General features: G+C 40.3%; 1 protein-coding gene across 1 annotated transcript in view; it reads right to left on the bottom strand.

Annotated features, from left to right (window-relative positions):
* Positions 1 to 954: 954 nt before the first annotated feature.
* The window catches only part of MYRFL (myelin regulatory factor like), a 120852-nt gene continuing 109379 nt past the window's right edge, over positions 955 to 12427 (bottom strand). The window contains exons 22-27 of the mRNA XM_040233940.1: positions 8312 to 8371; positions 7580 to 7667; positions 5244 to 5318; positions 2282 to 2402; positions 1891 to 1965; positions 955 to 1622 (exon numbers count right to left, since the gene is read on the bottom strand). Of these exons, the coding sequence (XP_040089874.1) occupies positions 1536 to 1622; positions 1891 to 1965; positions 2282 to 2402; positions 5244 to 5318; positions 7580 to 7667; positions 8312 to 8371 (506 nt within the window). The 3' untranslated portion in view covers positions 955 to 1535. The remainder of the gene's footprint in view (positions 1623 to 1890; positions 1966 to 2281; positions 2403 to 5243; positions 5319 to 7579; positions 7668 to 8311; positions 8372 to 12427) is intronic.

The following is a 12427-nucleotide window of genomic DNA, read 5'->3' as shown; positions in this document are numbered from 1 at the left end:
CCCTGGAGCAATCAGGGCAGGGGGACAGTAGTCCCAAATATGAGAGCTTGATAAAGGAGGTGGATGAGGGTGGGGGCTCTGGGTTGGCTGGTTGGTATTTGAAAATCATTGGTGGGCAAGTTTACTATCTCTAGGACTAGCCTAAATCCAGGAGCTAGAATCCCATGAGGGTCAGCAAGACCCTAAGATATCAAAACATCAGAAAATAGAAAATAAAAGATATGTAGTTAGTACACTCTAGCTAGAGGATTTCCAGCTCTTCTAAGTTAGGAAGGGCATTCAAATCTACCCATAAGCTAAGTAGAAATATCCAAAGCTAATTCAGCTGTAAACAATGGAGATGGGTCTTAATGCCCTGTAAGAGAACCTCTTACATGTAGAGGAAGAACAATAAAAACAAGGCAATGTGTCTCTCTTCCTGCCCTGCAGATAGGTTCATCTGTACCATTTCTCTAGATTCCATATATATGTGGCAATATACAATATTTGTTTTTCTCTGACTAACTTCACTCTGTATAACAGATTTTAGGTCCATCCTCATCCCTCAAATGACCCAAATTCGTGCCTTTTTATGGCTGAGTTATATTCCATTGTATATATGTACCATATCTTCTTTATCCATTCATCTGTGATGACCTAGAGGGGTGGGATAGGAGGGTGGGGGGGAAGCTCAAGAGGAAGGAGATACAGGTATACATATAGCTGACTCACATTGTTGTACAGCAGAAACTAAAACAACATTGTGATGCAATTATACTCCAAAAAATAAAAATAAAAGAATTTTTAAAGTAACAAAAACCTAAGATACTGGTAATGACAACTGAAAGATCAAATGCAGCTATCTGAGCCTAGACTGTCTGGGTTAATTTAAAGGACTTGCCGCAAGCCAGTGCTTCCCAAGAGGACATAAAATTTAGCACCCATCAACCATTACAAATTAACATTACAAAGATATCATTTTTTTAAAATCCAGTTTATTAGCAAGTTACAGTCTCTACACTAGTGTATGTAGTTCAAGTGCACGCACACACATATACACACAGTAATAGCTTGCCTAAATGTGAGCTCAGCATCAGATACCACCCACCCCTCCCCCAACACACACCAAATCACAAATTCTCAAGAGTCTGTGTTCAGTGGGTCCAAGTTGACATGGCTGAAACGGGTCTTTTGTTTTCCTCAAAAGCCCTGAGATATATGAAGACAAAGTAAAGTCAAACCTGCCCATTTTGACCTCACAGCTTCCTTAGGAACAGAAGCAGTATTTTCAAATCCAACAGTGCTGTTTATTCCAGGAAATGTTTTCCTCATAGTCACGGCAAAATCAAACACCACAGTATCTCAAATCCAGCAAACACTTTATTCTCCTCACTAATGTCTCAAAACCTTTGGTAGCCAAAGCCTGGAAAAAGCCCTTTGGCAATAAACGTGAATGTTTTACAAAGGGTAGAGAGAAGTTGCAAGAGGATAAAAGTTTCTGTTAACTGTATTGGAGTATTTTCCTTTGGTAGAGTCCCCAAATAAACTTGAATAAATTATACACAATGTCGATAGAAGTAAAAGAAGTAGTCTGTAAAGAATTTCCCGGCAAAATAAGGGTCCGTTGAACAGTCAGCTAAATCCTGTCAGAAGGGGAGTGGGGGGAGAGAATGATTAATGTAAGAATTAGTTGTAATTAAAATTATCTACTTATCTGTTTGGAAAGGGAAATGGCAACCCACTCCACTATTCTTCTCTGGGAAATCCCGTGGACAGAGGAGCCAGGTGGGCTACAGTCCATGGGGTCTTAAGAGTCGACACAACTTAGTGGTTAAACCACCACCATTTACCTCTCTATTTATTTAATGGTCCATTTCTTTCTCACCGAAGAGAAAAAAAAAGAGAGCTTACCGGTGCAGCTACCCGGAAATGGTACACACTGTCGAAGAGTGGTGCTACAGGGAGGCTCCAAATGTGCTGATATCCCTAAATATGAATGAAAGAGAGACCCATCACATAGCTACATTTTACTCTTCGCTGGAAGAAGCCCAGCTGACAAGCATTCCTTTGACTGCAGTAGGAGAGGTGTTTGTGGCAACAGTTGTTGATGGTGTTGTTGAGAAGTCTGCAGCTTCCAAAGGAGGCACAGAAGATGCTGAACCAAATCCTGTGACCAAGGTCAGCAAAGGGAAACACTGACATGTGACTCATGGCACCTCTCTCTTTGTGAGGATCAGAGGCTGTGCCACCATTATAGATTCACTTCTGGAATGCAGAATGCCGAGGAGCTGGAAATTGTTACCTGTGTCATCTCCTGGGAGACTTCCTGTTGACTTTCCATCCCTTTGGCCTCGATTTTACTACGGAAACACATATTTCCAAGGGTGAACTTGCACTGGAAGACTATCAGTGGCTCTGTTGTGCTTCAAGAGACAAAGGAAAGAAACGGCAAATGGAAAAGCAGTTATCAGCTCCCACAGGCTACACCTTGAGAAGAAGAGGGGCTTATGGGAACATAACATAACATAACACAAACTTCCAAATAAGCCTGTTATTACACAAAACTCATGAATGCCAGTATACTAGTTCACATCTCATTGTAATAGAAAGAAACTCAATCTCAGATGACTACTACTGTCGACTAAATGCTTGTGTCCCCCACCCCCCAAATTCGTATGTTTAAATCCTAACCTCCAATATGATGGTGTTAGGAGGTAGAGCCTTAAGGAAGTGACAGATCCTGACGGTGGAACCCTGATGAGTGGGGTTAGTGCCCTCATGAAAAGGACCCCAGAGAGCCCTCTCACCCTTCTGCCATGTGAGGACATAGAAGACGGCTACTTATCAACTAGGAAGTGGGCCCTCATCCTATATCAAATCTGCCAGTACCTTGATCTTGGACTTCCCAGGCTCCAGAACTATGAGAAACGAATGTCCATGGTAATATACTGAAGTAATATATGACAGTCTTGAAAATCTAGTCTCATGACTTAAGTCATTTCAACATTAGAACTTCTGATCTCCATAGATTTTAAAAATAATTTTGAGGTATATCCCTTCTCTTTTCACTGGCAGCTGAATTTGGTTTCATCTCACATTTCCAGGATTTGAAATTCTGCAAACTTCTGATCTGGATACGTCTCATTTGAATCAGAGAGGCAGACAACACAGGTATGGGTGTGGGTTGAGCCCCATTAGGAATTATCAGTCAGAGGTTAAAGCATCTGCCTGCAATGTGGGAGACCTGGGTTCAATCCCTGGGTCAGGAAGATTCCCCTGGAGAAAGAAATGGCAACCCACTCCAGTATTCTTGCCTAGAGAATCCCATGGACGGAGGAGCCTGGTGGGCTACAGTCCACAGGGTCGCAAAGGGTCAGACACAACTGAGCAACTTCACTTTCACTTCACTTTCAAAGCTATCAGAGTGGAAGACCTGTCAGAAAGAATGGTTCTTCTCTAGAGGTTGGCCCGGGAATCATCATCAGGAGGTCGACCTATCTCTGGGACAACCTACAATCTTAGTTCAGTATACGTGTTACTTTTAGATCACTGCTGTTAGAAAAAAAATGATTCGAAAAAAAATGATTCCTAAAGCCTGATTTATTGTGGGAGACCCAGTTTCAATCCCTGGGTCGAGAAGATCCCCTGGAGAAGGGAATGGCTACCCACTCCAGTATTCTTTCCTGGAGAATTCCATGGACACAAGTTACAGTCCATAAGGTTGCAAACAGTTGATCATGACTGAGTGACTACCACCCACTTTTCAGTGGTTCAAGACGACCTTCTGCCACTTCAAGGATATACCACTTCAGCTTACTTCCTTCCATCAAAGCTAGGGACAAATGAGGAAACACTGTCCCAGGCAGCTCAGAGAGTGCTAGAGAATAGTACACTTAGCTTTTGCTCTGCCTTGTAATATGGTGGATTCTGAGTCATGAAATTTTAGCTGCTTGAAAAAAGACCATTTCAAGGCAAGCAGTTGGCTTGTGTTATTAGCTCATTGTAGAAGCAAAGTTGATGAAAGGAGTATGAAGTCTGAGTGAAACAGAGGAAGAGGCCAGAGTGGAGTGGGAGGAAATGATGGAGGAAGAATAACAGAGCTGGGGAAGCAGAGGGAGAGAGGGAAGGACAGAGGAAAGGGAAAGAAAGGGAGAAAGGAAAGAGAGAGGGGAAATGTGGAAGGGACAAAGGAGAAACTAACATCAAGAGACACAAACACCATCTTCATGGTGAGTACCTCACTTCATAATTTCTGTGAAACTCTTCTAAAGTACCATGATTATTCAAAATAGCTGATAAAATAGATTCGAGTTTTGTGATTTTGGAGGAAAGGTAGTCATAATGTGAAGTGCCTGCTGTGTGCCAGGACAGGGCAATGTTCTTACGGGTCTCACCTCACTGGGGAGGCAGGAAAGTGATGGTCGAATGGAAGGGCTGATTGGAAGCCCATCTCCACCACTTACTTGCTCTGACTTTCAGGACAAGCTTTTTGACCTCTCTAAACTAAGTGCTCCCATCTAAAAAATATAAACTAGAAAAAAAACACCAACCTCAGAGGGTTGTTGTGAGGACTATATGACCTAGTAGTAAAGTGTAGAGTGTCTGGCATATAGTCTGTGCTCAGTAAATGGTAGTAATTAATTTTTCTATTATTATCACTGATTCTCACAGAGGCTCTCCATGTGATGATATAATGTCAAATTCATCTTATAGATGAATAAACAGGAGTTCAGTGAGGATAAGTGGTTTTTCCAAGATTACAGAATTAATGTGATGGAGACAAAATCTGAACCCTGGTCTGCCCAGCTCCAAACTCTGACTCCATTTTTTAACTCCCCTGGGGGGAAGTAGATGGTGTCTGCATTAGCATTGCTCCCAGGAGCTCACAGAAATGTGCAGCCCACCCATCCAGGGAACATGCTATTACTCTAGCTCCCACCCCAATTCAAAGGGACACAGCCAAGGGCAGTCGGCAGCCTGAGAACATCAAATCCAAGGTCAGGCTCACTTTGCAGGCGTAAGCATACAGCCCAGAGCCTTTCTATCCCTTGGAAGAAGCTTGGAAGGTCCCAGGCTTCATTTTGAAAATCCCTCCCTCAAACTGGCCCACCTCTCAACCCAATCGTCGTTCTTAAAACTGAAAACTTTCTACCTCCTAAATTATTAATAAAATTGTGAAGGAAACTCAGCCTTGGTATTCAGATAGTAAAAACATAATTATAATATATTAAAAACAGAATTATCTTTTACAGCTATGAACTTACTTGATTTCCAGAGAGAATTTGACATTTGTAGGTGTGTACTTATTAACAGGAATATGGTAATAGTAATTTCCAGACCTAATTAAGGGAAAAAATAAAATCACAAATCAAAATATGCAGGGAAGGATTCAGTCTTTTTTCTATTTTTGTTTACTACATAAACTGTGAATAGTCTATTATATGTGATAGATATAGAAAATCAAGTTTAACATGGCATGGTTTCATGTTTTTCAGAGATATACCTGTCAAATTTCAAAGTGATCTCTTTCAGATCAAACTCTATCAAATATACCACAAACAGATTCATGGTTTCTTAGAATACACAGAAGAAATGATGGAAAGTCAAATCCTCAACCAAATGCACAAAACTAAACCAATAGGAAATGACTTCACTTCCCTTGAGACAGAGATTTCAGAAAACCAATGAGGCAAAGGCCTCAAACTTAATAGTCCCTCTGGAAAGAACTGGAAATAATAACTACCAGCTTTGATACAGTAAATCACTCCCTTTTAGACAACATCAGCAGGAAATACCAGGTACATTCAAAAATGGAATCAAGTAAAATTATTACAGTCCTAATTATCATGGAGTAATGGAGAAAACCACAGGATAGAAATGCTTATACAGGGATTCCTCCCACCCTTGGGGTGGGATGGTTGGGGAAAAGGGGGAGTTCCTTTGATTCATATTATAATGAAAACTCAAGCAAAAAGGCACATTGTATCTAATACAAGTTCTTGTGACTTTCCTATCCCTTGAATTATATACAGAAATAAAACCAGATAAATGGGGGAAAGGGCCAGTCATTTTAAATTCTCTTTAATGAATACTAAACTGAGTTGTTAAAAATGAGAAAGCAAAACTAAAAGCAATAGATGTGAACTGGGACCAGGAGGACTTTGTCCTCCCAGAGGAAGCTTAGATAAATAGAAGTCATTTCCTGCTATCTGCCTCCCAGTATCTGCATGCTTCCCTGAAACCCAACTACTAGGTAGTAAATATGCTCATCTTACAGATGGGAAACAGGTACGCAAGGAGAATGGACTTCTTGTCAGTTGGAATTTGAACCCAAATCATCTTACTGTTCATCATCACATCATTCTACCAAACCAATTAATGTCTGTCTCTGACTTGTTCAGGTTCACTGAGCCTCAAGTTCTTTAACTTCAAAATGTGGATAAGTAATACCAACCTTGTGTGATTTTGTGAGAATTCAATGAGATAATGAATGTAAAGGTCATAAACAAATAATAAAGTGTCATACAGGTTATTTTCAAAAATCAGGTCCAGGAAATTCCCCAGTGGTCCAGTGGTTAGGATGCCAGAACTCTCACTACATGGATTCAATCCCTGGTCGGGGAACTAAGATCCTACGAGCTGTGTGGCACAGCCAAAAATGAAAAAAAATTATATAAAAAAAATGTTTTTATAAAAGTCGGGACCATCAGCCTGAAGCCTAAGCTATATCAAGCTTAAAAAGAAATAAGGCTGAGAGGACTTCCCTGGTGATCCAGTGGATAAGATCCACCTGCTGATGCAGGGGACATGTGTTCAACTACTGGTCCGTGAAGATTCCATATGTGACAGAGCAACTGAGCCTGTGTGCCACAACTACTCAGCCGACATGTTGTAACTACTGAAGACTAAGCACCTAGAGCCTGTGGTCTGCAAAATATGCAGCCTTGCCTGTAGGCTGAAACATGAGCAGGCATAACTAAACCAGTGAATACTTATCAAATAAAGCCTCTCCATTCTTAATACCTTCAACTTGCATACTGTGTTTACTGAAGCTTCTGTGCTTGCCCTCTGTGCTTCTAGATTCATCATTACCTTGATGCCTGTGATACACAAGAGATGAACGTTGCTGTAAACTTTTGCAATGCCTAGATTTTTTTCCTATTAACTGAAAAGGTTAGGATATGCTCTGTTTTTTCAGCCTTTAAAATAATAATATCCCTTGTTATTAAAATATATAAATGTCAGCTCACTCGTAACTCAGAGCCATCAGTAATAATGTCTTCCTTTTCTATAAAATTAACTAACAGCTCTGTGCCTATGGTATGTGGCCTCCGAGAGCTGTCCCCTAAGCTTTTTGCTCTGGATTTACCCATTAAACCAGGAGATTGTAATCTTTGGAGCCGTGGCTTATTGACATTTGCTAATACCAACCATTTTACAATTCCCTCGTCCACCATGTAACAAATGTGTTTTCCACTTGAGGAACCACGTAAGCGCACATCAATTTTGCCATGTAACCTCAGCTTTCTTCCAATCTCCAAAGCCCTGAGCCCTGAGTAAATTCCAGAAACAATGGGAGGTAGTGGGGAGGCTTACACACCCGCACTGGAGGCTTCTACTGCAATACCGCCGATCTATTATTTGCTGGATTTCCATAATCTGAATAGAACTGATGGTTGTATCAATCCCTGAATTGAGAAGAAATAAAGAAAGTAAACTTCTGCAGAGGAAAAGAGCATTATGCTCCAGTGCAGGCTCCAAATTACAGAAGGTGAAATAAGAGTTTTCTAGATAGATAGATTCTATTTGCATTCAAATGAGATAAAAAGAGAAGGGGAGAAGGCTTTTGTTGCTGTTACAGTATATTTTAAGAAAACTGAAAAAATAAAGTAAAACCCAAGCTCCAATATAGCCCCATAACATCCAAAAGAAAACCGGGATCATTGAAGTCCTACTAAGTTGAAATTTATTGAAAATGGACAGTGCAATGGGACATGCAATCTGGCCAATAAAGAAAGATATTTTTTTCTTTTAGAAAACAGAAAACCAACTAAAAACTTAGCAGAAGAATAGAAGAAGAGAGCAGAAAGTTCAAATAAAGTATTAAAATCCATGAAGATCAACCACAAATGCCTAGCAGTATGCAACCATTTCCAATGCTTCCTTAATAGCTAGGTTGGCATTGATTACAAAACAATGTAATCCCCACAGGTGTTTGGGGCAGAGTGCAGCCTCTGTCCCTGTGCCTCTCTCCAGTATCACTTTCATAGCTTGTTGTTACCCTGCTCGCTCCACAAAGCCAAAGAAGGGGGTCACTTCAATGTGCACTTACAATCGCTCCTCCAGTCAATGTTGGTCTGTGCCTCTGCTGCTGAGAATGATGCGCTTCTGCCTGTTGAAGAGGAAAGTGTCTGTCAGTCCTAAAGCTTGTTCAAGATGAGAAGAAACCCAGTGTGTGTCCTAGCTTGTCAGTCAGTCGAATGTTTCTCCACCCTTTCTCTCTCTCACTTTTCAACCCATCACATCCCTATGCCACTATTTGTTTATTTGCTTTAATCGATTTGACTGTGCCAAGTCTTAGTTGTAGCGTGTGGAATCTAGTTCCCTGACCAGGGATCAAACCTGGGCGCCGTGCACTGGAAGCACAGAATCTTAACCGCTGGACCACCAGGGAAGGGCCTCTGATGCCATTTCTTGCAGATCTGGTTTATTGTCGCCCTTCTCCAAAAAGCCACCTGTTTTGGAATGAATTAAAGTCCTCCAAATTTTCACATATGTAGCCCTAACCTCTGGTACCTCAGAATGTGACTGTGTTTGGAGATAGGCCTTTAAAGTAATAATTACATTAAAGTGAAGCTCTTAGGATGAACCTTCATTCAATTTGTGTGGCATTTTTATAACTAGAGGAGATTAGGATATGAAAAGCCTTGTGTGTACGGAGGAGAGAATTTGCAAAGAGGCAGAGAGAAGGCATCTCTCTACACCCAACTGTGAGCTTCTGGAACACGGCCTCTTGTTCACTGTTATATTCCCTCATTCGACAAGGCCACACTCAGCTGTGATGGTCGATACATATTTGTGGAAGGATAGAAGCGGGGACGTCAAGAAAGAGGGAGGAAGAGAGAAGAGAAAGCCAATTGTGTATCTTCTTTGAGCCCAGGAGTGAAACTTCAAGGAATCAGATCTGGTAACCCTTGAATCTTGGACTTCTAGACTCCAGAACTGTGAGAAAATAAATTTCTGTTGTTTAAGCCACCTAGTCTATGGCATTTTATTTTGGCAGCTCTAGCCAACTAAGACACCACCCTGAATTAGATCACTGTAGCTCGGAGCTCCAGCCTTTCCAGTGAAGGGTGTATTATTATTATGCTATAGTGTGTATTATTACTGAATCCTCAAAGTGGTGACCAGTTAGTGATATCTTCTCTATCACTGTACCAATGGGCTATTATCTCTGTTTTGTTACTTAACTTTCATGTATTTTTGCCCTTTCTCAACACCTCCAGGGCTTCCCTGGTGGTCCAGCAGTTAAGACTCTCACTTCCACTGCAGTGAGCATGGGTTTGATCCCTGGTCAGGGGAGCTAAGATCCCATGTACTGAGCAGGGCAGTCAAAAGAAAAGAAAAAGAAAGAACTCCAGAATAGGGAACCTCTATTAGCATTCTTTGAATTATCTATAACTCCAAGCATAATGTGATCCACACAGAAAAAAAAGCAAGCTTAAGCTTCCCAGGTGGTGCTAATAGTAAAGAACCTGCCTGTCAATGCAGGAGACATAAGAGACACAGGTTTGATCCCTGGTTTGGGAAGATCCCCTGAAGGAGGGCATGGCAACTCACTCCAGTATCCTTGCCTGGAGAAACCCACAGACAGAAGAGCCTGTTGGGCTGCATTCCATAGGATCTCACAGAGTCAGACATGATTGAATGGACTCAGCACACACCCAACGCAAAAACTGAGCTGAAGTCATCTGAGAAGAAGAATCAAATCACTGGTGTGGGGCCAGAGTTTACTGATGGCGAAGAAAGGCAGGGGAGTGGTTATGATCTGTCAGAGCCAAAAAGGCATTTTAAAAGCAATTTTGAAAAGGTAACCATTCAGATAATAGTTGTTAAGGCTGTGGAAAAAAAAAAAGTGTATCTTTTTAAAGTGGATAGTGAAAGCCATCATTTAGTGAGTTGCTAAGCTAACCTCACAAAAGAATTTTAAAGTGTTTTCAATAATTTCTTTAAATTTGCAGATTTTTTCAAGTAAATGTCCTCTTTATTGCAGTCCTTCATTTGCATTAAATTATATCTATGTTTTTCAGTATAATTTTGGGCAAAACACAAAGACATTAACCTTATTTAACAAGAGATATAAGTTAATACATGTTCTGTTTTCATGGGAATGAAAAAGAAACAAGATGTGAAACTAGTTTCTGTATGGAATTTCAGGAGAGAGAGCAAAGCTAGTGTGTATTCCTGAGTGTCTCTGCCTGTCCTGGTTAGTACTTCTTACACGAAGTGGAATGGCTGCTTTACTTATCCAGTCACCCAACTGTGAGCTTTTGGAACACTGCCTCTCATTCATTGTTGTATTCCCACATTCGACAATGCCAGTCTCATCTGTGGTACTCAATACATATTTGTGGAAGGATAGAAGGAGGGACGTCAAGAAAGAGGGAGGAAGAGAGAAGAGAAAGCCAACCATGTATCCTGTAGAGAAATGTTTTCTCTTCCACACTCAAAGGAGAAACCCCTAGGGGCTGGGTGCAGAGGGATGCTGGGGGTAGATGAGGAAGCTGGACTTTTTCATCTCGTTAGCAAGTGGGAATGAGACAACTGAAGGCAAGGCCAGGTTGCTAAGAATCTTCCCCAGTGTGATACTTCTCTTTAAGAAGAAATGGACCTTAATATATACTGATTTTCTAGAAAATTGAATATTTATTTCCCTTTACATATAAATATATGTGCTGTCTAAAAAGCCTCAAGATTACTTGGATTCCAGCTCTTCAAATAATAATTTTCAAGCACATGTTTCCTGCTATGAGTTTTGTTTATGATTACTTCCATAGAAGGCTAATTTACAAGGCAAAGGAGGCATAAAGAGAAGAGGAAACCAGACTTATGTATCCTGTTTTTTTCCTTACCTTTTATTCTATTTTCCTGCTGAATTTGCAGGAAAACGGCTCATTTATAAAGTCTGGCAGCCGAACTACAGAGTTGCCTTATTTTATACAGAAGCGTGTTTCCACATTCCTGGAGACATAGAACCCTAGGATAGGATTTAGCTTCTGACGGGATAAGGTATTTTTTAATGGTAATAAAAGGGTGAAGTTGAGCTTGCAGCTTAGAATTATGAAAATGGCTTTTCAAAAGCAAGATTGGAACTAATAAATTTTAAGTCGCCTATAAAACACCTCTACTTTGTCACTTTTCTGAGGCAAAACTGTTCAATTCTGAAAGACTGGCTATTGGAAAACTATAAATTCTCCTATAGTCATACAGGAGTAGCTCTCGTTTTATAAGAGGCTTCTAGCAACATTCCCTATAAACTTAATATACATTCCCAATGGTTTTCATCGTAAAGTTGGAGATGTATTTCACAATCAGCAGATGAGATCTCCCCATAAGCTAAATTAGAAACTTCTGGAGAAGAAAGATTTAAGATGGTGTCCAACCAAAGCATATCCTGTCATGGTAGAATGTGTATATTGCATTACTTGTAAAACCATACTGATGGCTGAGTCCCAGTACAGCATTTTGGATACCTTTCTCTTGCCTGATTGAAATAGACTCAGGCCAAGAAAAAGTCAATAAGCCCAACCAATCCATGACTGAGTCCTTTAACACAGGGAAACATTTTCTTTCAACCACTGGCTCTTCTCAGATCTGGTCTCCAAATCAAAGTAAGCATGATTTACAGATGTTTCTTGTTGTGTGAGATTTTTAAAAACTTTACCAAATCTCCTAAAACCTGTATAATTATGTTGGTGCTTTTTCCCATAGGCAATTAACTTTTCAATATCTAATTCTGTTGCCTATTTAAATCTTTATTAGTTCCATAGATTAAAATCTACTCCAACATACTCAGTTCCTCAGAATATAACTTGAATATTTTGAAGTACCTGCTTTCCACTTGTTAGTTTTACTCAAACCTTTTATTAAGTAAGGGAAGAGGGGGTATAACCTTTCTAAGACACTTTAAGCAATCAACTCGGGCCCAAAGGAAGAATAATGGCTTGAGCTCAACATGTCATAAAAATGTCAATTTCCCTTTGTTTATTTTACTAGTATTCTTACTCTTCAGAAAGGAGGCTCATAAGTGTGTTATGGGGCTTGGTAAACTATGAGATATTACTCCACATCCTACTGAAGGTTATTCTACATTTTTTTTTAATTGAAAAATGTATTTGTAAATTTGTAGTTGGTCTAAATGCCCCAGAAACACCTGGTTGAAACAAAT

The sequence above is a fragment of the Oryx dammah genome, unplaced genomic scaffold, assembly GCF_014754425.2.
Source record: "Oryx dammah isolate SB20612 unplaced genomic scaffold, SCBI_Odam_1.1 HiC_scaffold_29, whole genome shotgun sequence".
NCBI classification, from domain to species: domain Eukaryota; kingdom Metazoa; phylum Chordata; class Mammalia; order Artiodactyla; family Bovidae; genus Oryx; species Oryx dammah.
Note: the sequence above shows the minus strand (reverse complement) of the source record. Positions and strands in the feature narration are given on the sequence as shown.